At 36.3% G+C, this 26,140-nt stretch overlaps 1 protein-coding gene across 1 annotated transcript; it reads left to right on the forward strand.

Annotated features, from left to right (window-relative positions):
* Window positions 1-716: 716 nt before the first annotated feature.
* On the forward strand, window positions 717-24,367 carry UFL1 (UFM1 specific ligase 1). The gene is made up of 19 exons (XM_049817638.1): window positions 717-819; window positions 1,612-1,757; window positions 2,840-2,868; window positions 3,605-3,702; window positions 4,542-4,656; window positions 5,890-6,020; window positions 6,663-6,721; window positions 10,148-10,294; window positions 11,470-11,645; window positions 12,359-12,538; window positions 12,678-12,798; window positions 15,180-15,302; window positions 17,331-17,451; window positions 18,439-18,602; window positions 19,744-19,874; window positions 20,017-20,097; window positions 20,860-20,945; window positions 21,386-21,566; window positions 22,273-24,367. Exons 1-19 carry the CDS (start codon window positions 743-745, stop codon window positions 22,483-22,485), a joined length of 2,379 nt encoding a protein of 792 aa, XP_049673595.1. The 5' UTR covers window positions 717-742; the 3' UTR covers window positions 22,486-24,367.
* Window positions 24,368-26,140: the final 1,773 nt, after the last annotated feature.

The raw sequence follows: 26,140 nt of genomic DNA on the forward strand, positions 1-26,140 counted from the left end.
AGTGCAAACAGTGGCTATGCGGGATCTGTATCCACAGGGAGAATTTTACCGGCAACAAGTACGGAAGGGTAACGCCACAGCCTCACCTTCCCGCGCCGGGCAGCTCGCCGTCCCCTGCTCCCGTCCGGCGCTGACTGACGCTTCCTCCTCCGTCACTACCACACACAAGTCAATCTCATCTAACGGCCAAAAAGGCCTTCGAAACTGTGTGGCCAACCTCTCACCCGACAGCTAAGTAAATTCAGCTCAGCCCTCGCTGCGTAACAGCGGTGCCATTAAATGGCGGCACCGTGTACCTCACACCCCGCTCCTAGTCTGACCAGGTTTCAATATTTAGTAACGTCATCTTCTAATGTTGCTCATATTTCCACAAATACGCGGAATGACCAAGATTTAGCCCTCGCCCTGGCTGAGAAGTCGCCCTCGTGCTGGCAGCGAGCGAAGCACGCTGCCCAGGCCTGAGCTCGGGACAGCCTCACTGCCGACACCACGGTTTCCCCTGCTCTCGCGGCTACGTCCGCTGGGCTCCAGCTGCTGGAGTCAGGCCTCGTGGGGAAACCGCTTTTTTGCCTTTTTCTCGTTTTTTTTCTCTGACGACCGCGGCCGCGGCGAGGCCCTGCGGCGCAGGGGCGGCTCCCGCCCGACAGGCGGCGCTGCGGACGGCGGGCGCAGCGAGGAGGTTTGTCCCCGCTCGCTGCCCGTAGCCCGCCCGGCGGGGCTGACGTGTAGCGGCGAGGCGGCGATGGCGGCCGCCTGGGAGGAGATCCGGCGCCTGGCGGCCGATTTCCAGCGGGCGCAGTTTGCCGAGGTGGCCCACAGGTGAGGGGGGCGGCGCCGGTACCCGCTGCGGCCTCCGGAGCCGGCCGCCCGTCGCTGCGGACCGCCCGCCGGTGCCCCCTCCCCGCGCCGGCGGCCCTCCCTCCCTTCGCCCACTCCGCCCCCCACGGCCCCGGGGAGCGGTGTGCCACGGACCCCGGCCCTATGGGGTCCCGGGGGGGTTCAACCAGGCGCTGCCCCGCCGCAGTCCCCCTTTGACTGGCGCTGACCTGTGTGTCAGCGCCTGTGAGCCCCGAAGGGGCGTTAGGGCCCCCGGGGAGTACGTGCGGGTCCGGGGGTCTGTCATCGCCCTTAAGTTCAAGCTGCTAAACGTCGTCACGGCTCCCCTGCTCTGTGCCTTCCGTGTGTGCTGTTGAGGTTGTTGCCCGGAACTTGTTTCTACTGAAGAGAAAGAAAACAAAAAAAATCCCAAACAAGCAGAAAAAAAGTAAAATAAAACAGTACAGAAGGGTCAGAGACACAAATTCTGTAAGCACAACCGTGCCTAAATTCACGGGCAGGTGCATTCTTACAGCAAAAGGGGCCGACAGCTGTTCAGGAGGTGATTAAAGGTTGTTTTAGAGAGGTGACCGGCGTAAGTGAAGCCAGATGGATGATTTGGGGGGCGATGAGTAGGATCCTGAAATTAGTTTTGTGTCTCAAAAAGTATTCACACAGAATAGCAAGTAATCGTCGTCGTACTTCCTGTGTTAAGTATTTTTGAAACATCTATTTAAAGATAATTTTAGCAAGTACTTTCTTGGAATAACTGATTATTCTTTATGCTGTTGATAGATTGTCAGAGCGGAACTGTATAGAAATTGTCACAAAACTGATTGCAGAAAAGCAGTTGGAAGTAGTGCACACACTTGACGGAAAAGAATATGTCACTCCAGCACAGATTAGTAGGGAGATCCGGGATGAGCTTCACGTTTGTGGTGGTAAGTAAGTGTGGCATTTGCTTTCTTCCTCTGGATTTGGAAGTTAATTTTGAAGACTACGGAAAGATTTTGAAAGTTTTCTTCAGTACCCTTAATCTGGCATAAAAAGTGTGCTTGCTTGCTATTGCTTTACCTACAGATTAATTCACCTGCTATTAGTTTCTTTTCAATTCACATCTGTGTTAAGCTTTTAGGCAGGCATATCAAGATAAGTTATTTGGCTCATTTTCACCCATGCAGAATTTCTGACGTAGAAGTGGTCTAAGAACTGTTTTGAAGGAAATTTGGCATTTTAGTATGGTTAAGTGTCTGGCCCAGACGTATGGCCTTGACTTGGAATTTGAAAATCATTCTCCTTTCATGTCATCAGTAATGACATTTTTAAATTGCAATTGACAGGTCTGTCATTTTACCAGTATGAAGAGTCATCTGCTTTGTAAGATCTGACTTAGATATATAAGGAAGCAAATAAGCTTCCAACTGCTTTTTGTCAATGGTTTTAATGAGAAGACAGTGTATTGTACTTTTAGTTGTATTTAAGGGTGAATGCCATGGCATCATATGTTTGGAAAATTAACTTTCTTATTATGTTCATACAGATTAGTCATTTTCTTAAAATCACCACAAGTCTGCCTCAGATTGTGTTATGCTGTTATGCCATTGGGTATCATATCAGCATGATAGCATGAATTGAATTTAAAGTTGCTGAGCTTTTTTAGTAGCATCATGCAAAGCTAGAAAGTTTTGACAATCTCAGTTTTGATACTCATGGACTAGTGGTCAAATCCAGGTCAGCAGCAAGGCAAAAACTAATTGGGAGGGGATTTGAACAGTGATTTTTACTTCTGGAATTTCTGTATTGCATTGTCATGAAGGCCATAGGGTAGAACAACGTGGCTGTCTTGCACTGACCACCTGTGGTTTCTGTGATTTGACAATATATAAAGCTGAAGTTGGTTTAATTGGTCTACAAAAAAGTAATGAAGAAATACTATGTACATGATGGACTATGCTATATTCTAAATCTGTTCAAACTGTTTTATATACTAAAATGTATTTGTTTGGTTTTTTTTTTTTTGAAGGTCGAGTAAACATTGTTGACTTACAACAGGTAACTTTTTAGTAGTAAAAACCTATATACTTCTTTCTTTTCTTCACCATGTGTATTGTAAATATTGAGTTCATCAGTTATACCCCAACTAAGTTATTTTTTTAAAAGAGAGCAAAGTTTATGAAGAGCTGGTAGCTCCTGTCAGAGTACTGCATATTACTTCATCCATTTATTGCTTTGTTGAAAGCTCCTCTCTGCTTGAAGGTAATCTAGGACCTCTGACATGACCACTAAAATATAGAGATTTCTTTATGAACTCTTTCTTTGTAAACTAAGGGGGACAAACAGAACAGAAATATATTTCCAACTTAAAGCTGCAAGAGCATGCATAATTAACTTTGCATGCCTCTTTGGATCTTCCCTCTTCCTTCATTAATCTTTTTCCTCCAGTAGTTGTCTTCTGTGACTAATTTTCCCTTTTGGCTTGAGCAAAATTACTTGGAATCAGACAACCTTTCTGAAAGACAATTTAGTATTTTCTGTTCATAGCTTTCTGGATTTTTTTATTATATACATTTCTTTTAATCTTGTCACAGTTGCAAACAGAGCTTTTTTCCCTATAAAGTGTTGCTTCTTTATTCCAAATCACAGATTAACTGTGTATGTATACAATACTAGAAAAAAATAAAAGCAGCTTTCCTCAAGACGTAGGAATGTGTAAGTATAATATGTCAATGTTTGAGAATTAATTTCAGTTTAAAGTTCTAATAAGAGGTTTTGTTGGGGTGTTTTTTAGGTAATAAATGTGGACCTTCTGCACATTGAAAACAGAGCTAACGACATCGTTAAATCTGAAAAAACTATTCAGCTTGTACTGGGACAGCTTATAAATGAGTGAGTACTTTTCAGGAGCAGTATGTATAATTCACAGCTCTTTTATTTTTTAAAATGCAAGCTAAAAGTGGTGGCCAGCTTTTGTTACTTCTGAAGTGAAATACAGTTTTCTTAACTGCTACTAGGGCTGCTTGGTGGTGATCAGTGCTTCTTCTCCAAATATTGAGTGAGGTCTGTCTCAGCAGAGCATCCAGGGAGCAGAGGCCTTACTGAATGTCTCTGCCCAGTATCCTGCACTTAAAAGTGTTCATTTCTTACCCAGTGTTTCTGTGTACAGCAGCCAGATCTCATTCACTCTGTGGCTTTGCTATCTGCCTCAGCTATTGACAAACCCTCACTTTTTTTCCCACTGTTGCTTTACCTCACAAGCCTAAGATGTATGAGCAAGTTATTTTATGGCATTCAGCACACTAACAACCACTGAAGTAATACTCTTATGGGGTTGTCTCTGTTATTGATTGCACTGCAGGATTTATTCTTGGCAAAGAATGTGAAGTTCCTGGCTCTTTTGAAATAATTAAGACCTATCTTGCTCACTTTTCTATTTCTCATTGACGTATAATGTTTTCCTGTTCCTGCTTTTTGACAGTTTCATACAAGCAGATGAATGACCGATTTTAATACTAGCTACCTGGTTAGCAGGCTTTTAAAAAAAACACCACATTTTCACTGACATTGTTCTCGTTTATTCATTTAAAGTAACTTCCAGTTTATTGTTGCAAAGATGCAACATAAAGACGTATAGTGCCAGGTCAATTAATAATTCAGCATGTGGCTAACAGGTTGATCTTTAATTTTACACTTAATGTGTTGGGGTTTTTTTCTTGTTTTTAAATAAGGAGTTACCTGGATCAATTAGCAGAAGAAATAAATGATAAACTACAGGAAACTGGCCAGGTCACAATATCAGAACTCTGCAAGGCCTACGACCTCCCGGGAGAATTCCTGATACAGGTGATGCAAACCACCAGCCTAGCAAATGTAGAATTGATTGTGTTCACCTTCTTTTGTGATCTTTGCTATATCCATGGCTTTAACTGTGAAGAGCTTCTTGTCAGTCTAAGCGGAAAAGTATTCGATACATAAAGGTTGCAGTGTAACAGCTATTCACAGATTGAGGTTGATGTTTGCCTTTTCATTTTGGGCAAAATTTCTTCAGAATCTTTATGACTGTTAGGAACAGATTAGGGTTAGGAATGCTAGGAGCAGGTGAGATTAGTGAAAGACATGAAAATGTCTTTGTTTGAAATATCGGAGAGAAGATGTAAGCGTAATTTCATCAGTCTCATTAGCTACCCAGGAAGCAGAAATACAATGGTAGAGACCCTTCGGTTTATTCAGAAAAGGTAAAATAAACATTCATTTCTAGAAGCTGAAGCCAGACATTCAGAGTAGAAACAAAAAACTATTTACCTTTGTTAGTGAGTATTATAGTGTGTAGAAGGATTAGGGAGAATTCTCTTACCGTTGTTGACTTTCAGTCAAGGTTGGACTTTGTTTGGAAGATATTTTTATCAAAGGGTAGTCCTATGGCATGTGTTAGGTGAACAGTCATACTGGGTACACAGACAACCTTGCTGACTCTCAGTTTATGAGCAGATTTCCTGTAGTATTTGTTGCATGATCAGTTTCCACAAAAGCATTTGTAACATACAAAAATTATTATATAGTTTCTCTTTGTTTCCTGGGCAATATTTCCTAGGTTTAGTTCACTTTGCAAGGATGCACATTTATAAACTGTTTGCACCTCTTTCTTTTGTGTTTATTTTTGCTAATTTTTATCTTGACTGTTTGAAAAAGTGGATAGTGAATTCGTCTGCCACAGGTTCGTACAAAATTAATACAAAGGTTAAATCTTAGTTTTCATTGTGCATTTCCAAACCATACTTATTTCTTTTGCAAAGTTTTCTTTCATCATTAGATACACATATATTTTTTAAAAGAGGCCATTGTTAGGAAAGCTGAATTCCCTGAAGTTTGGAGTGTGGGCCATAATGGCATCAATTTACATGCAGTAAGACACATTCTCAATAGACCTAAATAATAATTTCCACTTGTAGTCCTCATTTCTGAATATTTTGTCTTAGTAAACTAATTTGCTGATCTGTTAATACAAATTTTTTTATTAATTTTTGTTTAAAGTCATTAATATACACTTTTAGCAGTCATCCCAGCTTCTATTTACAGGCTTTATCCAGGCGTTTGGGTAGAATTATTCATGGACAACTAGACCAGGAAAACCATGGGGTGATTTTTACAGAAGCCTTTGTGTCCCGGCATCGAGCACGCATTCGTGGTCTCTTCACTGCGATTACTCGGTAAATTGCAACACTTGCAACCAAATATTGAAATATTTTTTCCATAGGTCTTCATGGACCAAATTCACTTGTGATTGAAAAAGAAAAGAAAACAAAGGCCTATGGATAGTTTTTAAGTGTAGTTCAGTTCCTGGGCTGAAATATTTAGTTTTAGATTCATTGTTTTGAAATGGGGCCCTCCTTTTGAAAGGAGGACAAGGGAAGTTTAACATTATACAGCATACTTAAGTTTTTTGGCTGAAGAAAATGTTGATCAGTAGTTCTTCCATTTGTTTGGAGAGTATCTATCCTCACTGTTATTCCACTGCTCCCCAGTCAGTTACTTACTGATGTCTACCCACTATATGTGATTATAGATAATTTTTTCTTACTAAATCAATAACTTTCTGTGTCAATTCGTATGAAGAGAAAAACTTGAGACAGCAGAAGTTTCCTTACAGTAATTATTGTAGCTTTGTTGTAAGATACAACTCCATAGTAATTCAAAATTAAAACCTTGTAAGCTGTGTTAAACATCAGTGTAGCACCCTGGGGCTAAGGTATTATGTAGTTTTGTCTATCTGGAGTAACATCTCATTTCTAGATTCTCCACATCAATTTCGGGTCATTAACTTACATTGTTTTGTTTTTTCTTTTTTCAAGGCCTACACCTGTAAGTAACTTGATCACTCGGTATGGATTTCAAGAACATTTACTTTACTGTGAGTTTCGTTCAAACTGTTTTGTATTTTTGTTAATAAATTCATAGATTCTTCATTACTAGAAGTGTGCTTTCAAAGAAGCATTTTAGTATATAGCCTTAATTCTGGAGTAAAGAACAATGTGTTTCTCTTTAATGTAAAAAGTGTTAAACCTTTTGTGCTATCCATAACTGAAGAGATGTTCCCTGTATCTAAAGCAATGAAAGCATGCATTGATGAAATGCCTCTGGGGGCAGAATGATGCAAGAAGTACAGTACTCACTTTGTCATCTGTTTTGTTATTTGCCCTTAGCTACTGGCATTTTTATCAGTGAAGCACACAAAAGGGGACAGATTTTATGTAGCCAAATGGCATTAACTGCTCTGGATTTTATTTACTGACTTCTCTGTGATAGCGGAGGCAGAGCTTTTGTTATGCTCTTAGTTAAATGTTTTTATATGCTGAGAGATAAAGCATACCCTTAAACTGTTTGCTTTTATTTTCCGCAGTTCCTTTTTTAAATAGAAATGCATAAAGATTTCCTATCCAACTGCTGAAACTTTTATGCAGTACTTAATTGTTTCTTACTTCTAATGTTGCAGCTTTTCTTTGACAACCACCTCCCATCTGTCCAAAATGCTGCTTCAGGCATCATTAGTCTTGTGTGCTGGCTGACCAAGTGCTGCTGGTCTTTGAAATCCTTTAATGGTTTTCTATCTCTTCTCATGAAAGTTAATATTACTCTTTTGTTTGATTGTGTCTTTTTTGCCTTCAGGGCATTGCACACTTTAGGTCCACTATAATGTCTCTCTGCTAACCTTCTTGTTCTTTGCAACAAGCTTATTCATTAAAAATTAAAATCTTAGCATTTAAACAAAATCATATAAACACTCTACTTTCACGTAATGAATTTAAGGTTTCCTCTTTTTTTTTTTGGAATGTGCCATCCAGGTATTATAGATTAAAAGGAAAATCTGTTAAACTGCATTATAGTAATGTTGCAGTACCCAACAAATTTCAGTATGTGGTTGCAGTCTTTTTCAAACGGGTCCTGCAAGTACATGATCATGTTTTGCTCATGTACAGTGTTGATGTGAATTGAAGTTCTGGTGTTTTTCTATCACCAGTAATCATCACAATGGCTATGTGTATTTCTAGTGCTTTCTTTTTCTTCGATTTTTTTTAATAAGTTTGTTCATCTTCAGTTTTTCTTACTGTATTTCATTTCCTCTGCAGTTTCATAAGTTTCAAAGACCTTTTTACTTACTATCAGAGCACATTTCATTTTATTCTATCCATTTGCTGAGATACCATTTCAATTTCACAAATGCTGGAAACTTGAATAATATCTTTTAATGATGTTACTTATACTCTTTGCTTTTTATGTTTGTCATTATTAGCAGTGGGTTTTAAAGTGGTCTTTGTCAGTTTTGTGTCTCTTCCAGGAAAAAAAAAAGTAAGTTCAGCGTACTGTTTGTATAATTTACAAACAGCTAATTATTTCATCAACACTTAGTGTCAGACAAGATAAACAATATTCTTTGGTTCTATCACATAGCTGTACTGCTATTAATGTTCAGCTGGCATGAAGTTATAGAAAATAATTTTAGAAATGAGTTAAAATATGATGAGTTAAATCGTTATGAGTTAAATAGTTAAAACACTAATTACAAAGCATAGTGAAAGCACAGATATTCTTTATTTCTGAATATTGTGTTGATGATGTAGGACAGGCATAGAGGGATGCTTATCATCTCTGCCAGACTTTGACAGAGACTTAATAGGACACTACAAATTACTCAATCACCTTTAAAAATAAGTGTGAGATTATAGTAGTTCTGCAAAGGTCCTGTTGTTTTGTTCTAAAACAAAAGAATGTCTAGGCGAAATTGTAGTAGGGGCTGTGAAATCTCCTATGAAAGCACCTTCTCTGCCCTGGAGTTTTAGAACTGGCACTTGAAATAATACAAAAATTAACTGGCATCTTCATTTCTCCCTCTTTCTCTAAAAACTCCAGTTCATTGCTAGTGTTCCACAAAATTGTTTGAAAATCTATTAAAGTTTTACTCTTTTACCCAAAAACTTTGAATAAAAACAAATTGAGATTGCAAACAGAGAATCAAGCTATATTGTCTGACAATTGCTTAAGTAGAATAGGCACGTTGACTCTTTTCTAGGGTAACTAAACTATTAGTAAGTACAAAAATCTATTTTTATTTTCAGAATCAGTCTTACAAGCCCCATTTTATACAAGGTAGCTGAACCAAGGCAGAACATGCTTTCTAGCTCTCATCTTAGATTACCTAAAGCTATATCTTGTTTAAATCTGTTTCTCTTTTTTCTACATTTTTTCAGTATAAGTACTGTTCAGCTTTGTTTAGTGGCAGTTGTGTTCAATAGCTGCTAGCTTATAGAGGCCTATCTACACTGTAGGCATATCTGACAAAAAAAATCATGATTAAAGATGCAGTATTTCTTCTGGAACCAGGTTTTCAGGTAAATTTTCCCGTGTAGGTGAGCTAAACCTCCATGTGCTGTACTAAGCATGTTGTAATGTTGACTGCTACTCATATTTAATGAGGAAGAAGCTGTACCATGTGATGCCATTTAATGTTCTGTTCCAGGGTAAAATCTGTCTTTTAATGAAATAGAAATCAACACAAACTGAGGATAAAAAAAGCCATCTAGCAAAGCTCTGGAAATCAGCAGAGCTTGGCAGTTGATGTCACTGGGTTTTTTTAATATATCTAGTGACTTACAAAAATGCAAAAGCAAAACATAGGAGGCAAATCAGATATTCGTGTGCACCTTTAATGGATTAAAAATACCTTATTTAGCATCAAGAAAGGCTTAGTACTTTGGTACTGTCAGTTACCAATACGGTTTTTGTCAGCAATATTTGTGCATTATCAGGAGGTTATTGTGCATTATGGGCAACAGTGTGAACATTGTAAACGGTGAAGATGGTCACCAGTAGGACATGCTCACATTTATGCAGGTTAGGTAGCAATTTTTCATGTCATTTTATTGTGTTTAGATCTTTCTCTTCCATCTTGGTTAACATGCAACCAGTGAATTCGAAGAGAATGTTATTAATAAAATGCTCATATATTTTATTGTCTGGCCAGTGAAAGATTCTTTTATGACTACATCTTCTAAATTAAAAGCTCAAACTGTCCAGGTATATATTCAATAAAAAGTGTTTTGATCCTGCCATTGTGGCTCACTCTTTTGAAATGTATGATTTCCAGACCTTTTATCAAGACATTGTCGTTCTCATAAGTGTTAAAAATAACTGATAGAACTCAGAAGTGTTTCACTAGAAGAAGCACAAACAACTACTGGGTGGAAAAAAGAAGAGACAAAACAAGGAAAATAATTGCTATGTTTTGATTAATGGATATATTGAAGTGGAAAATGTCGCTTCATTTATTTTCTTCTTGTAGCTGTGCTAGAAGAACTTGTTAACACCGGTCGTCTAAAAGGCACTGTGGTTGGTGGGAGACAGGATAAGGCTGTGTTTGTTCCAGATATCTATGCCAGAACGCAGAGCAACTGGGTGGATTCGTTTTTCAAGCAGAATGGTTACTTAGGTAATTAATCTATATCCTCATAGATAAAATATCTTTCTAAAACTAGTTTAGGTAATTGGTCTTACCCTAATATAGCTAGCGTCTAGAGTGAAGCCTCGCAAGAATAAGTGGAAATCAATACAGTAGTTGATACTCCTTTGTTAAAAGACCATCTTGCTTATAATGATGTGTATTACTTCATCACAAAGAACCGTATTTCAGCAGAGAGAACTATACTGCTAAACAGTAACTTTATTTCTCACAGAGTTACAAGTGCTACTTTTATTACTGTTCTGAAAACACTTCTTAGGCTGCTCATTGTAGACTTTTCAGATGATCATGTTTGACCCACATGGTTGTAGTTTCAGTCCAGCTGTCAAGATTATGACCAAACTTTGGCTGTTAATAGTCCAGATAGCCAAGCGTGCAGTGCACAGGAAGAACCTTTTCCAAAATAAGATTTGTAGAACTGGAGTGGGTAGCACTAGTGTCCTGATTTGAATCCAAATGAGTCTGTCTAACTTAAAGCTGAGTGATGCTGGATGATGATGTTTTAAAACAGGAGCTATGGGAACATGTGGACCTGAATAAACAGAGGAATGTACCCTTATGGTCCCAAAGGGCCAGTCCCTAAATAACAATTAGTCTTGCAGTTTGAAAAGGTTGAGCATAATTTACTGTAGTAGTATTAAGTGTTTCTGTAATATTGCTTGACTGATAGAGTATCTGTCAAAGTCTTTGAATGTTTTCAGAACATCTAAGTATAAACTGCCAAATAGTTGAAATGCTTTGCTTGTGATGCATTGCACGATTCTATGAGTATATTGGAGTAATTTTTGAAAACAAAACATTTTGACATTGTATATATTGTAAATGCTGCTCATGTTATATTAGAATACTTTGTAAAGATATAATCGCAAAGATAAACTTAATGGTATAAGAATCTGAAAAAAAAATATATTCTGAAACTCAGACCAAAGTCATGCCCATGATTTAACCTTCATATTTTTATTAACTATGTTTAGGTGTAGCTTGTACTTAACTAAGTTTTGCGTCAGCATCAGCTTGAGGCTGCATTTACTTGTATAAAAACTATATGCAATTCTTCGTTTCCTGCTTTCAAAAAAAATTACCACATAAGATCCTGTATGTATATGAAGGTACTGAAATGTAACAGACACTTAACTATTTTATAGAATTTGATGCATTGTACAGACTTGGCATCCCTGACCCAGCAGGCTACATTAAAAAAAGATACAAGTCCACACAGCTCTTATTTCTGAGAGCAGCTTGTGTTGGTCAAGAAATTGTGGATCAAGTTGAAGCCTCTGTAGAGGAAGCCATCAGCTCTGGAAACTGGATAGATGTAGCAGTAAGTTGTTGTTGAATTTATTTATTTTGTCTTATTTTTGTGTCAAGTGATACTTTATTGAAAATACACATATGTATAATGAAAGTTCCATGTTGTCAAAGAATAACGTTCAGTTTAAGTAAAATAACAAGTAGAAAGGCATTATTTGCCTTCAAGTTAGTGTGAACAAAACCAGGGGAAGAACGTATCAGTATTCAGTTGATAGATATCTAAGACTAACTTTCATTTCAAATTAGTGCTAATGTATTCTGCTAGAGCACAATATATTTCTGTGGGGATTTTTTTGGAAAAAACTTTAAACTGAACTTGTATGACAGTTTCAGTAAACAGAGGGATATTAGCCATTTTGTCCTGGCTAAATCCTAATTTTAGGCCTTACAGCACTACTTTGTCGCTTGTAAGGAAGCCTGCTGCTGTTTTGTGTTTGGTGTTACTCTGTATCTGTTGAGCTTCATTTTGAAGAAGTTGCTGTCTGTTCTCCCAGAGGTAGCACATATTCTAGAGCAATGTTGATTTGGGATGTTAGAAGATTTAAAATAGTGGTTTAAAGTACTTTTAAATTACTAGTTTAATTTTAAAAGTGCAATATGTTCTGAATAGTTAACAGGTGTCAAATGAGGTGTCTGTGGATTAATTTTATCCACATACAAGTATGTCTGTCCATTCTAGAACAGATTATTGTATGTAAATGATTTTGATTTTCTTTACCCTAGACTCTTCTGCCCAGTTCTTTGTCAGTAGAAGATGTTGGGATTTTGCTTCAGCAAGTGATGAGATCTTTAAACAAAAATTCTTCAGGCTTAGTCTTCAGTGACACGATTGTGGTCAGTGAGAAATTTCTAAGCAGCTGTGCTGATCTATTTTCTGATATGATGCAACAGAAAGCTGAAAAGGTACAGGTTTTTTTGATCAAGATGCAATATACATTAGAGTAGTATACTTAAAAATGGCCAAATGGCTTAAAATTTTCCATATGTATCTTTTGTTGCTGTGTCTATCTTTTTGCTGGTAAGTGCATGTTCTTCATTTTAGGAAATGAAAAATAACCCTGTTAATTTAATCACTGAAGAAGATTTAAAACAGGCTTCTGGTTTAGAGAATTCCTTTGCTAATAAAAAAGACAAAAAGGATGAAAGAAGAAAGAAAGCAACAGGTAAGGCATCAATATTTAGCGTAAGCCAAAAAAAAAAAAAAAAAAAAAAAGAGGCTTGTTTAGCCTTGGAAACATTCAAATATAAAGTTACTATATTTTGTAGTCCATTAGTTGCCTCCAGTCCATTGCTGAAGATACTTAAGAAATAATCCAACTACTTCTCATCATTAGGTGTAGATATATCTGAGCTATGTCCATGATAACTAATTTCAGATTTAGAAGTGCAGAGGAAGTACCATAAAGACATCTTGAGTTAGTCCAACACAAGTCAGCTGGCTTTAGAAGCAAGGAATCCATGTTCGTTTATTAGTGTATACAGTATGGTCACATAAGATTAAGTTGCGCAGAGGACTGACCAAACCAGTATTTGCTCGCCGATGTCTACCATTTTTTATTACACAGTGTAGATACACTCTTACTCCACTTTTCAGGGATCCAGGAAACTTAAAATATTTCTTAGTAGTCTTGAGAAGTTACTTCCAAAATCATTCCGTATAAATTGAGAAATGAAGTAGTAAGATGGGGTTTTTTGGAGAATATTGTACATCTTTTCTGAGAATCCCATGCCAGACAATTTTCCATTGTTTGCACACATAGCAGTTATTTGGAGATTTACACAGTTTACTTTAAGGTATATTCTGGGTTAAATTAATCCCAAGCCTTACTCCATTTATATGGTGGCTGTTTGGAATAGATCCATGTGTCTAGACACGTTCATATCCACACGTAACGTATGCTGCACCATCAGCAAGCACTACCCTGAAGTGTTTTTTATGCACTGTTAAGTGTATTACCTTATAAACAGTCAACATCACAGTTTAAGGATTAGATATTGTTATTGTATAATGGCAGAACGTGGCCAATGTCACGTTGCCTATCTTAAGGTCCGTGCATAACAATATCAGTATCTGCTGTTTAAGCATAACCTAACATGTAATGTTAATGCAGTTCATACAAATATGGATTCTGTCATGTATTGGATTAATGAAAATTTTCAAGATAAATTCTCTATGGCCCATTTATAATACCATTTGCAACAGTCTGTTACAAACAAGTATCTGTAGGGACATGTACTCTTGTAATCCTTTCTGTAGGTTACAGTCCATGTATCCTATTGTCATAAAATATGGCTTTTCTGGCCGTAGTGTCTCCTGCTTCATCTCTTTAAGATAAGATCTTGACTGCAGGTTGCAGCTTTTTCTGTATGGCTATTAAAGTGGAATATAGAATGAAGGGACCTTGTTTCCAAAATAACGTATATTGCACAGCTGACAAACAGCTTGTATCTGTTCAGCTAAATGTGGTCACATTTCAAATAAGCTTGTGAAAAACACCAACTCTTTTTTTGGAGAGGTCAAAAACTTAGAAGGTCTCACAAGTACACCATCCACTGCTAGCTGCAAGCAAACTATTTGCTGTTCTTGCAAAGGAATGCTTAAAAATCCATCTATAGCATGTAACAGTTGCAGTTAGCTTTGTGAGCAGTAGCATCTTGTCTTTGTTGTTCCTTTTCTTAAATGACAGTACTGCTACATAATGAGGTTACTTGAAATCTTGGACCTTATATTTAAATGGAAAAACAATTACTTTCTCAAGACTCAGTGCACGTATAGAACCAATTACTCTGGAGTTTGAATTTCTTTCAAGTGAAAAAAAGAAGGGAACAAGCTGTGAAAAAGGGAACAAACGCAGACCAACTTACCTTGTGGAAAGGGACTGTATTGCAAATTGAGCTCCTGTGCATCTGAATACATGGATTACGGGATCTATGAACAAAGTAATTTGTTAACGTTTGTCAGAACTAGAATGTTGCATTGCTTTATAGTCATCTAGAAATAGTCGAAAAAGAGTTAGTTTTCTAGTTAATTGAATGCACATTTAATATTTTGGATAAATGCGTGCTGCGTAGGATTCTTTTTCTGAAAATTAACAGTTACAATATCAGGGGTATTTTTTAGTAGCTCATTTATTTAGCATCAATGAATAAAAATGCTAAATGCTTACCAAGATGCTATTTTCAGCCAACAGAAATTCTCCCATTGCATTACTCATCTGTTTTCAATTGGAAAAAGATATTGCTCTTTTTTTTTTCTTTTTTTTTTTTACAATATGTACATTTGATATAGTTAGTATTTGTGTTTGTTAGTATTGTGTGATGACATTAGCTTAAATAAAGCTTTAACTCAGTTGCTTTTTTTTCTTAAGAATGAAAATTTACAGCCCTAAGATTCTGGAATGTGTATTGTAGGTTATGTTTAGAATTAGGTTGTGGTTTTTTAATTCAGCATTAACAAGTAATGCAGATCAATTACCATAATATTGTAAACTTTTTCTTAAGTGCTAGAACTTTACTGTGTACTAAATAAATAATTCTCCACCAGAGGGCAGTGGAAGCACAAGAGGAGGAGGAGGTGGTAATGCGAGAGAGATCAAGATTAAGAAGACCAAGAAGAAAGGAAGAAAGGATGCTGACAGCGATGAAGAGTCGCAAGCAACTAGCACAGGTTTGTCATTTTATTTTTAGCGCTAACTACTCATACCGACATGCTTTTATCACTTGCTTTTCCACATCTCTGTTTTTCCCCAACGTACTGGTACGGTCAAGTAAAATATCAAAGAATTTGAGAACACTATTCCATTAGAATTGTATCAATGGATATGATACTGCTATCCAAATGAAATGGGCATACCCTGTTCACTGAGTAGTATAACTTAGTCTTTAAAAAAGAAATTTAAGTAAAGGAAATGAGAGCAGGTGGCTTGTTTTGGTTTTTTTAATTGGTTTAATTGTGGGGGTTTTTAAATTTTTTTAATTAGATTTTATGTAGGAAATGCCTTACATTTCAGGATTAATATTATACTTGGTTTCTTAACACCTGCTAAATAGCATATGATAAATGGAGAAGTTCTCATCCAGTTCCGAAGCTTATTTAGCTTAAATTAACAAATCATAGCAGTGAAACAGTACTTAGATGTGTTTCCTCATAAGGATAAAATATACAGTCAAAATAAAGTTCTAATATTTTAAATGTTATTTTAAATAAGATTGATCTTGATTAACTGTGACTTCTACATCTGAGCTAGCTTCCTTTGTAACTATTAACTTTGTAATGGAGGAAGGTAGGTATTTTGAAGGCCTAGTCTATATCACTTGGTTTAGATGTGTATTACCAGATGAGTCCGAATCTCTCCCTATTGGTGCCCATTTCTCTACCTTTACTGTTAGGAGAAGGAGCATGGATGGCTTCCTCAGAAGTAAACGCCTACATTGTTAGACTTTTAGCAAACAGTGGTTGCAAATGAAACAATCATAATTATGTGTTCTTTCTTTTATTCGATGGAGTACCAGGAATGTATACTTCAATTTTATATATAGTATCTAGACTTTCCATACTGACTGAAAAATACTTTTAAACATGATATTTAAAGTTGCGAAGTACAGCATCTTAATTTTGTATGACACCACTCTCGTAGATTACTGTAATTCACATATACATGAATTTATTTTTCAAGGCTGCTCAGTTACTGAGTAAAACTCAGTAAACTAAGTAACTCAGTAACTAAGTGTTAAATCACCTTTTTTTTTTTGGTGTAGCCATTCATGTTTTACAATTGTTGCTGCTTGTATTGCTGTACTGTAATAAACAGATTGAACCAAAATCCCAAGATAAATTCAGATGTAACCATTCAAATATAAATGGGACCCTTCCAAACGCTGATTTAAGCTCCTTTTCTCCCTGTTTATATAGTCTTGTATGTTGTTCATTGCTACTGTGGCACAAATAGGAACATCATTGATTTCCATGCATTCAGTTACCTTATGTGCAGAATAAACCTGTTTTATGCTGCATCTGTCATCATCCTGATCTCATATATAAAAATTAAAACATTCTTATATATAAAAACTAAATTCTGCAGCATGCAGACATATTTTGTCCAAAACCAAAATACAGTTGCACTAATTGTGTACATTTACAAGCAGCATGTAGCTTGATTTTATTACTGAAACTTCTTGTCTGGTTTAGTATTCTTGCTTTATTGTGTGTCACATTTTGTACTGAAATGTCAAGTTTAGGATGCTCTGTTAGATGATTGTGTACCTTACTAAATGGGGTTAAAAAAACCCACCAACAACCATGTGAAATCTTTCAAATAGGAACGTTCTATTCAGTTTTGGCATTTTAAAAAACTACTTGGTCTTGGTGATGTCATCTTTTCTAAACTAATGGATGGGCCAGGTATTTTGAAATATCTCACCAAAAATGCATGTCCTCATACACTACTTAAGTTGTCTATTACAGAAAATAACTTCTAAGTGATCAAAAGATAAATTTTCTGAGTTTTTCAGATGTGTAAAATTTAACCGTCACGTGTAGTCTTCTCTTTTTTTGCATTGTTGGTAATCTGTCTTCTGTGGAGCTTTAGAGTTTGAGGCATTTCAGTGTCTCACCACATGTGTCATGCCACAGAGTAACTGCAGCAAAACTAAATATAATGCTTTTCTCAATGAATGTTGCTCATGGCTGCTACAGGTAGGAATAAGCAACCGGAGTTCCCTTTCATGTCACAAGAGGAAATTCAGGATGTTTTAAAGACCCGCATGCAGGATTGCCCCGAAGAGCTTCTTATAGAACTTGCTGAACATCTAATAAGGTAATTTCAGTAATTCAACTGGAGTTAGAAAGTCTGTGATTCATTTCAGATGTATCTTCTGTTCAGTCTGTTTCCTTCCTTAGAAAAAAATGTTTTGCTCGTGGAAGTGAACCACAATATTCTTTTTCTGTACAGCTCCATGTTACATACTTGCGTATGTATTAGAAAGCCATGCTGGCACAGTAATGAGAAATAATGCTTAAGCATAGCAGTAGGAAGTTCTGCGTCCTTTGTCAGCAAGCATACTTGCAGGTTCATGGGTGTATTTCCACCCCCTTACACTGATCCATGTTGGGTTTTCACCAGTCCCATCTTCTGTACAGCCCTTGATATTTGTTCAAGTTTCCTGTCTTTTGTCGCTCCACTGGTACCTGTGTGAACTGGGTAGTAACCTAGGTCAGCAAACTGATCTAAGCGAAGGTGAGTAACTTCTTTCAAAAGACGTTCCATACAAGAGAGAGGGTGTGTATATGTGTGTTTGGGGCAAAAAGGACATGGTAGGACTGTAACAGCCCAAGCTTGAATAAACTTGGGAGTACAATGGTAACTGCATCTTTATAAGGGTCTGTGCTATTTTAATGCAGCTTAAGTCTTCACCTCTTACAGCTCTTATTCATCTGGAATTTGCCCACAGATCCCTGAAAGCGTTGAACAGCGTTGCTTCTAGAAAATCTTTTCTGTCTTTCATCTTCTTCCCATTTAGGTGTTGTTACGAGTTAAAACCTTGGCAAACACTTACATACCATGCATACTGTAACCAATAGTACTTCTGCAATTATAAAAGTACATTTTAATTTCCCAGTGTTTTTTTTCTGATTTCCATTATTTGCTTTTTATTTATCTCACCGTTCTGTGGCATTCATGTCCCATTCATTTACTGTGTAATGAGGTAGATTTCTCTATTGCTGATATATTTGGAAAAACCTTATACAATTTTACACTTTGCTTAATGTTCCCTTTTTCTCCTTTCTTCTTCCCTCTTCTAAGACCTTTAACAAAAACTTACCAGGAAGTTGTGCGTTCTGTTTTTACATCTTCAACATCTTCCTCTGGAGCTAGCAGAAGACAGACTATGAAGGACTTGCAGGAGGAATTCTCAAACTTGTACAACAACATCCGGTTATTTGAAAAGGGAGCAAAGCATTTCACAGGTACAATAAATATATGCTTTTAAAAATGAATATTGTTCTTCAAGGATGTTGAATTTATTCCAGAATCTACATTCAAGGTCAAAGAAGAGCAACAGTTTAAACAGGAAAAACTTAGAGATATGTTTACACTGCCTAACACTGACCTTATGCTGGAGTACATTGCTTTGCATGCTTACTGAAATATGTTCTCTTTATTTCATATCCACAGTCCATTATATCTTCTGTGAAGATAATTGTGGGTTCTTGTCTTTCCTTCCAAAGTGTTTGCATCTCTTCCCAGTTTTTATTGTCGGGGGGGGGGGGGGGGGTGTGGATAAAATAAATTTAAAAAAAAAAAAAAAGATTAGTAAGCTTACTTCATTCTGTCACTTGTGCCACTAATGAAAGCATTGAATACTACCTGATTCTAAGAAGCCCCTGTTAAAACCTCTTTGAGGTTTGATACTGAGAGTAGCTGCTCCTTGAGGGTAGCTTTTCAAAAAAGGTGTAGATTCATTTTGCAGTGGATTACTTTAGCTACCTGTACTTTGTGACAGAAAAGTACCATTAGGAAAATATTCTAGACATTTCCAAGATTCTCTGCTGTATTCAGCTTTCTTCTAGAACTTTCCCTGCAAAAAACTTATAACAAAAGGAAACATTAGCAAAACCCCTGATATTCCTATGTTTAGGAATAAATGGAATTATTTCCAATTAGCCTCTGTTCTTGTACATGTGTTCTGTAGCCTCTTTTTTGTAAAATTCTACTGTTGCAGTCTTAAAGTCATCTGCCTCCTCTTCTGTTTAACTGCTTGTCCTGTAGACTTTTCCTTCACATACTTTATACTTGTTGATGGATAGCAGTGGTTGTTCATTAGTGGTTTGAGAGGATTGTACAGGGACTAGTTTACTGCTCATACAGATACACCTTTGAAAGACTAACAATGCATTAAAATGCACTTAGACCTGAAAGCTCACATTTTTCACTGAAGAATGTTCCATAAGCAACTGCAAATGAGCGATGTTAGCTTCATATATCCAGATAACTTTTTGATACTACTCATGGTTGATAGAGTCCACATTTTAGGAAGTGCTGTGATAACTGTCACAGGAATCAGATAAGTATAAGAAGTTACTTTTAATCACTTATTTCTTTTAACAGATGAGACTCAGACTAACCTTGCCAAACACCTGTTGAAGACTGTCTGTACAGACATTACAAATCTTATTTTCAACTTTCTAGCATCTGATTCAATGATGACAACCGAAAATTATTCTACAATCACAAGTGAGGTACACAGATAACAGTTCCTTTTTAACAGTCTCAAGTAGATCAGTGATGTTTATTTAATACTTAATTATCTTCGGTTTAAATATGCCTACAGCTAAAATGGTAATTAATATTAGAGATTATTTCCATTCTTGTCTCATACAGGTCCGGACCAAGATTTTAGGTAAATTGCCAGAAGACACCAAAGGTCCTTTAGCTAAACTTCACTCTTCCCTGAATGGCAAGGTAAAGTGATCCAGAATCTTTGAGTTCAGATTTTCCGTTCTGCTGGTACAATGCTAATAAACAGCTGACATACATAGCATAGTACATAACTGCTGCTGCTGCTGTGAAGGATGAAGGCAAAATAATTTTTTGTATTTGTGTTAAGTCAGTGAGAATAAGTACGTTTTCATATCAGTGAATTTTAAGAGGTGAAAACATGATCTTACATTTTGATACTGATAGTCACCTAGCTCTTTGCTTCCAGATAGAATCCAGTGTATCTTTTATGTGCAGGTGAGAAAAGTAAAAGCTGAGAGAGAATCTGCAGTTTAAAGTGGTTGATATTTCTTGTATTTTGTTCCTGGAGTTCCTGATTGTTCTTCCACGTATTTCTTAACTAGTAAAATCCTGAATATTTTTTTAAAAACCTTCAGATTATGGCAGCGTAAGTACAAAGGAAAGTAATTTATTAATTCTTTTATGCAAAAGTCCATACTGATATGTTTCTTAAGAGAAAATATATCTGTAAATAATTGTAGAACATGTGTTCCTTTTTTAATTCCATTTTTAAGACTTATGGATTGTAGTTTATTTTAGTATTTAAGTATATGAGCTATTGGAAGATGAATAAAGTTAATTTCTACAAAATACTGTTTAATTTCTCTTCCATAGTTTATTCCAAATGTATTCAGTCATGTGTTTGTGTGATTAATTGTGAACAGTAGTTAACCTTTTTATTTAATGTGCTAACACAGATTAAATATTTATATTGTTTTTTAATAGAGCATAGAAGATTTTCTTTCATGCCTCGATTCTGCAGTGGATATTTGTGGTATTATGGTGAAAAAAGGAGACAAAAAGAAGGAAAGGTACCTTAAATTTATGTATTCTATGCACAGTATGTGAAATGTAGCTCTGTTGCTGCACAAATGTTAGATGGTTAGTTTGGTAGCAGTCACACAGAATGGATAAGAGGCAATCTTTCTTTCCAAACTGATTAACTGAAAAATACAAAGTCAAGCAGTCTAATGCCATGGGAGAAGGAGGAGGGGAGAGTTCCTGTTTAGCTAATTTGCTTGACTCACTGCTTACTACAACATAGTTTATAAATTCTCCAGGGGACTTTCAAAATCGAAGCTACACCAGTGCTAGCTTTTTTTTTTTTAATGTGGAATTTCACATAAAGAAATGGTTAGTCAGAGGGGAAAATTAAAATTAATTGAAGTTAGATATGTTTTAAAGTCTATTATCAACTACTGTAAGACAGAATGAGAAACATATTTTTATATAACGTATTCCTGTTCCTTAGGCAAGTCCTATTTCAGCATAGACAAGCTCTGATTGAACAGCTAAAAGTCACTGAAGATCCAGCTCTTGTTCTGCACCTGACATCAGTACTGTTATTTCAGTTTTCAACCCACTGTATGCTTCATGCGCCAGGAAGATCAGTACCACAGATCATTAATTTCCTAAGTGGCAAGATCCCAGAGGTATTCCTTTCTAGCTTGTTAAGGGGAAAGTGCCTTTTTTCTATGACAGAACATAAAAGTTGTGTCTTATACTATTTCTGCTGCATAAGACTAGTGCCTTTGTGTTTCATGTCTAATCCTTACTTTATGTACAGAATATACAATTTCTCTGATCTCTGTTGTATTTCAAATCTATTATTTCAGGGATCTGTCTTCACTATTTTTTTAATAAAACTAAAAATCAATCTCTTATTAGTACTGTAGCTTTTGCCTTTATCTATAGAGACAGCTGTGTATTGGGGAATGTTATAATTCTTATAACTGAAAATTTATACATGCTCTTTCCTCCCAGCTAGAGCATGGTTGCTTTTTAAACTTTTGTAATTCAGTTTTAAAGAAAGGTGTACTCCTCAAAAGTAAAAATATTGAAATTCTATATTCTAAACTGCCAAAACTGGTGATGTTTACTAACTGCATTGCTTTCCTGCTTCAGTGGTTTATTGTCCTGTTCTTGCAGCATTGATGCACTTTCATTTTTCTGCCTCTTCGAATGTCTCTCAGAATTTAGGTTGCAAATACCTTGATGGAAGTATATTTATGTATCACTAACCCTCTTTAGGCAAGAATTGGAGAATGCTTTTTTAAAAATTTAATCTTTAATTAAAGGTCTGTGTACCTTCTCCGTAACATTGACATTCCTTTGTTTTGTTCTGTTTTTTCCCCTCAGGATCAGCATTCTCTGTTAGTCAAATACCAGGGATTAGTAGTGAAACAATTGATCAGCCAGACTAAGAAAACTGAACATGGAGACAGTGACACAACAGATAAACTGGAAGAGGAGGAAGGAGCAGATACCATTCGAAAAGAGCTCCAGGAAATCACTAACTCTATCAAAGATCTTGTTCTCAGACCTAGGAAATCTTCTGTAACAGAGGAGTAAAATTATTATTCAGTGCATCCACATCCATGATACAGTCAGATTTTATTTTTTTTTATCCTGAAGGGAAGCATAGCAGAAAATGCTTGACAAATTTTAAAATTTGGCTTCTAACAATTGCAAGTCACAGCCAGGGAACACAGTTGTTGGTTGATGGGTGGCAAACAGAGTTTTGTAGTGTACTACTACAGTGTATGTGTAACACACAGTAAATGTTACAGATGTGACAGCACAGTTTTGGACACTTTGGGTATGAAATTAATGGGTTTTAATTGGCATCTTCATGTGAGGCCTCAAGAAATGGTTGTTCTTCAAATAACAGTGTATTCTGTTCCATCCACACACAGGCTTATAGTTTTACTTCTCTGATTTGGATTTATAGTGATCTAGGGATTGCATATAAGTGTATATAAGCCTGTATATCTTAATTTCAAATACTAGTTTTGAAACATACTCTGATACCTAATAGAATAGCAATGAAAGGTCATCTTTACTTTTTGATATCATTAGTGGATGTTTTCAGCTTCTGTTCACTGGACCACAACAGTAAAAACATTGAGTACAAGTGGATATTGCTAAACTTAAGAGAAGTGACCCAGTACTAATGTGAGTGTCTAAACGTACTGAAAGCTTATGAAAATCAGCACACTCATGCTATTGATGTATTCTGTTAACGTCCATAATAGCTGTTCATTTAAAGCTTGTAATTCGGACAGAGGAGATGATACCCTTTTGCACTGGTATTTTGGGAGTGGATAAATACTTTTACGCCTGCCATATTTTACATGCTATATGTTCATTCAATGGACTCGTGGAGTTCTTAATCCATTTCCCATACCAGTTAGAAGCACTTGCTTGCATTTTGTCAGCTCATTGAAAGAACTTGTGGTATTCTGTTTATTCTGAGCTTCTTGAAAAGACTTTAGTTGATGATCTTTCTACATAAACTTTATAGACTGAAGTATTGGCTAAAGTGTTTCCCTCAAGTTTTTTACCAGCCTTATTTTTACGTAAGCGGTACTTTATGTCTTCAGGGAAGTGGAAGGATGTGTAAAATGGAGTTCTGCCACTATTAATGACATAATTCTTGTATGTCAAATATACTTCTAACTTATTTTTAAGAGAAGATAATTTTCAAACTGGAAATACTTTAGTTGTATTACTTCAGTAATGTCCATTGTTTTCATGTGTGTAATTTCAGGTTTTTGCATAAAATCAAGTTTGAGTAGTAAGACAAGGAAGAGTTCGTTTCACTAAACCTGTCATTCACCCATTCTTGCCAAAATTCTTTCATGCTGAAAGCAAGCAAATTCTGTGCAAGGCCTACTCTGTTCAAGTATATCTGGTTTCAAACAGTTCACATATTCTATAAGCTTAATCATAAATATACCCAAGCCTGAAATTGCAACAAATGACAGTTGAAGAGACCAAGTACAGAAGCTCAGTAACAGATTAACCAAGGTTAATTTTGATAAGGTAAAAAATTGAATTTTATACATATATAAAAGGCAGTAATGTTTAACAACGTTCACATCAGTGCTGATCTTTTACCAACTGTAAGGGAAAACAGTTTGCTAGTTGTAACGCAGAAGCAAAGGTAGTTGTTTTTCTTTCCTTGGCTGGAGGCTATCAGAGCTGATAATAAAGGACAATGAGGAGTAAGAAATTAAAAATATTCAGGCTGTTTAACTTTGTTTAAGAAATAGAGTTTGCATACAGGAAATAGGCTTGATTTCTTGTTATTTAGCCAGAATAATTAAGTTCCTATACTGAGTGTAAACAATTTTATATGACATTGAGCTATTTTGTAAATAATATGCCATATGACGTTCTGTATGCAAATTTGAAATTATTTTAATAACATTAAATGATGAAGTATTTAAAATGCATTCTGCTGATTTAACCAATGGTTGGTCATCTTGCAACTTGCAGCTTTCAAACAGCAACTGGTAATAAGAACCATTTGATTTTACATGCCATTCTGAGTGTCCCTGTAATTTTGTTTGATACTGTTTCATGCTGGAATAGTAATGAACTTATTATAAAATTTACTATATCATGTGTTAGACTTGCTATATTGTAGCCAATGTTATAAGAATGATAAAAAAAATATATTCTTTGAAGTAGATACAAGGGAAGCACTGAAATTCAGAGATATCTTCTGGTTACTGACAGAATTCAAGGAGACATAGGTTGGAAAATGTTCCCAGATATTTTTGTTGTCTCTTAGATGTGGAAAATCAGACTTCAGTTTATGATACAGAAGTATTTTGAAAGAGAAAGAAAAGCAATATTCACAGTTCCCTGAATATTTTGCTAATTCATGGGTTTTTTCCTCTCCCGAGGAGGAGTATGTGCAGGAGCAAGAGTAATCTTGTCTTAGAGGTGCAGTTCACAAAACAAAACTGCCCTTTGGAATATCTAGGAAAATAAAGGGCAATACAAAGTATACAAGTTAACGCTTTTACTTTGGTTTTAAGTATTTAGTGTCAGTCTCTCATGCCTTTCACCTGTGGTATGTGAACACCACCGTTATATTTTTATAGACTTAGAAACCTGACATGTATATATACATGTATATATATACACAGCTGTTTATAAATATGCATCTTGTAGCCTTATTTGCTGCTACTCTCAGCAAATGGGAGTGGGCACATTAGCCATAGGTAGAATAATACCTTTCTCAGCAACAGCCTTTCCCTGTTTTTAAGTGGCAAAACGTGACTTGTAGCTGGTTATTTGCAGTTCTGCTGGAAGTAAGCAAACTGTTGCTCTGTTAGAACTTGCAGCCTTCTTTCCAATTCTCTCGTTTTGCAGTTTCTTAAAAAAAATTTGGCAGGTTTCTAAGTAATAGCACTGGGATTTGTTGTCTGCGTGAATCCATCTTACAGCTTATTCAGATAAAACTACTGTACTTCTGTTCTCTGTGTAGGCTCATGAGTAGGCTACTCATGCAGTGGTTGCTTCTTCAATTTTTTTTTCTAATAAGTAACAGTTACATTTTCCTTAGGCCAGGAAAATGGAATTTTCTAGAAAACTAGGTAGATTTGGCGGGGTGGGGGGTTAATAGAAAGTTTAGTACTCTTGCAGAAGACACAAGAGTGACTGTACTGGGTCAGATCGAAGGTCTGTGTAGCCCAGTATTGTGTCTCCGGCAGGGGCCAAAAGTGGATGCCTAGGGAGGAATACAAGAACAAGGCATGTAGGGGTTGTTCCCTTGAGTGCCTTTTGAGCCGCCAAATATGTGCTACTCAAACTTTTTGAACGATGATTGTACTTTAAACATAGAAAACTGTAATTATCCGAAGCTTTTGGATAAACAGGATACTTGTGAGAGCAGAATTCCTTTCTCTGCTGACCCAAATAACAGAGCATATTCAGTAAATGCCAAAGATCTTTTCTCAGGAAAACAGCGAGTTATTTATTTATTTATCTTTTTCTGTAGGAATTGTGAAGGAATGACTTCTTTTAAAATTAACAAAAATAATAATCTGAATTAGGAAGAGCAACTTGAGTAGTTTAAAGAGAAACACCATTTGGTTGATTAATTTCCCAAATCCTCAAAATGAAGGGGAAGCTAGGCCGAGACAGGTCATCTCTGGGGACAGATGAAGTAAGCTGCTTTCTATTTCAGGAAGTTCAGGAAGAGATGTGACAG

Source organism: Accipiter gentilis, chromosome 15, assembly GCF_929443795.1.
Source record: "Accipiter gentilis chromosome 15, bAccGen1.1, whole genome shotgun sequence".
NCBI classification, from domain to species: Eukaryota; Metazoa; Chordata; class Aves; order Accipitriformes; family Accipitridae; genus Astur; species Astur gentilis.

Excerpts from the sequence above, each read along its gene's own strand:
- UFL1 (XM_049817638.1), top strand. The coding sequence starts at position 743 with ATGGCGGCCGCCTGGGAGGAGATCCGGCGCCTGGCGGCCGATTTCCAG. Across the intron at positions 820-1,611 it reads TTTGCCGAGGTGGCCCACAG|ATTGTCAGAGCGGAACTGTA; the intron begins GTGAGGGGGGCG and ends TGCTGTTGATAG. Across the intron at positions 19,875-20,016 it reads ATTCTACAATCACAAGTGAG|GTCCGGACCAAGATTTTAGG; the intron begins GTACACAGATAA and ends TGTCTCATACAG.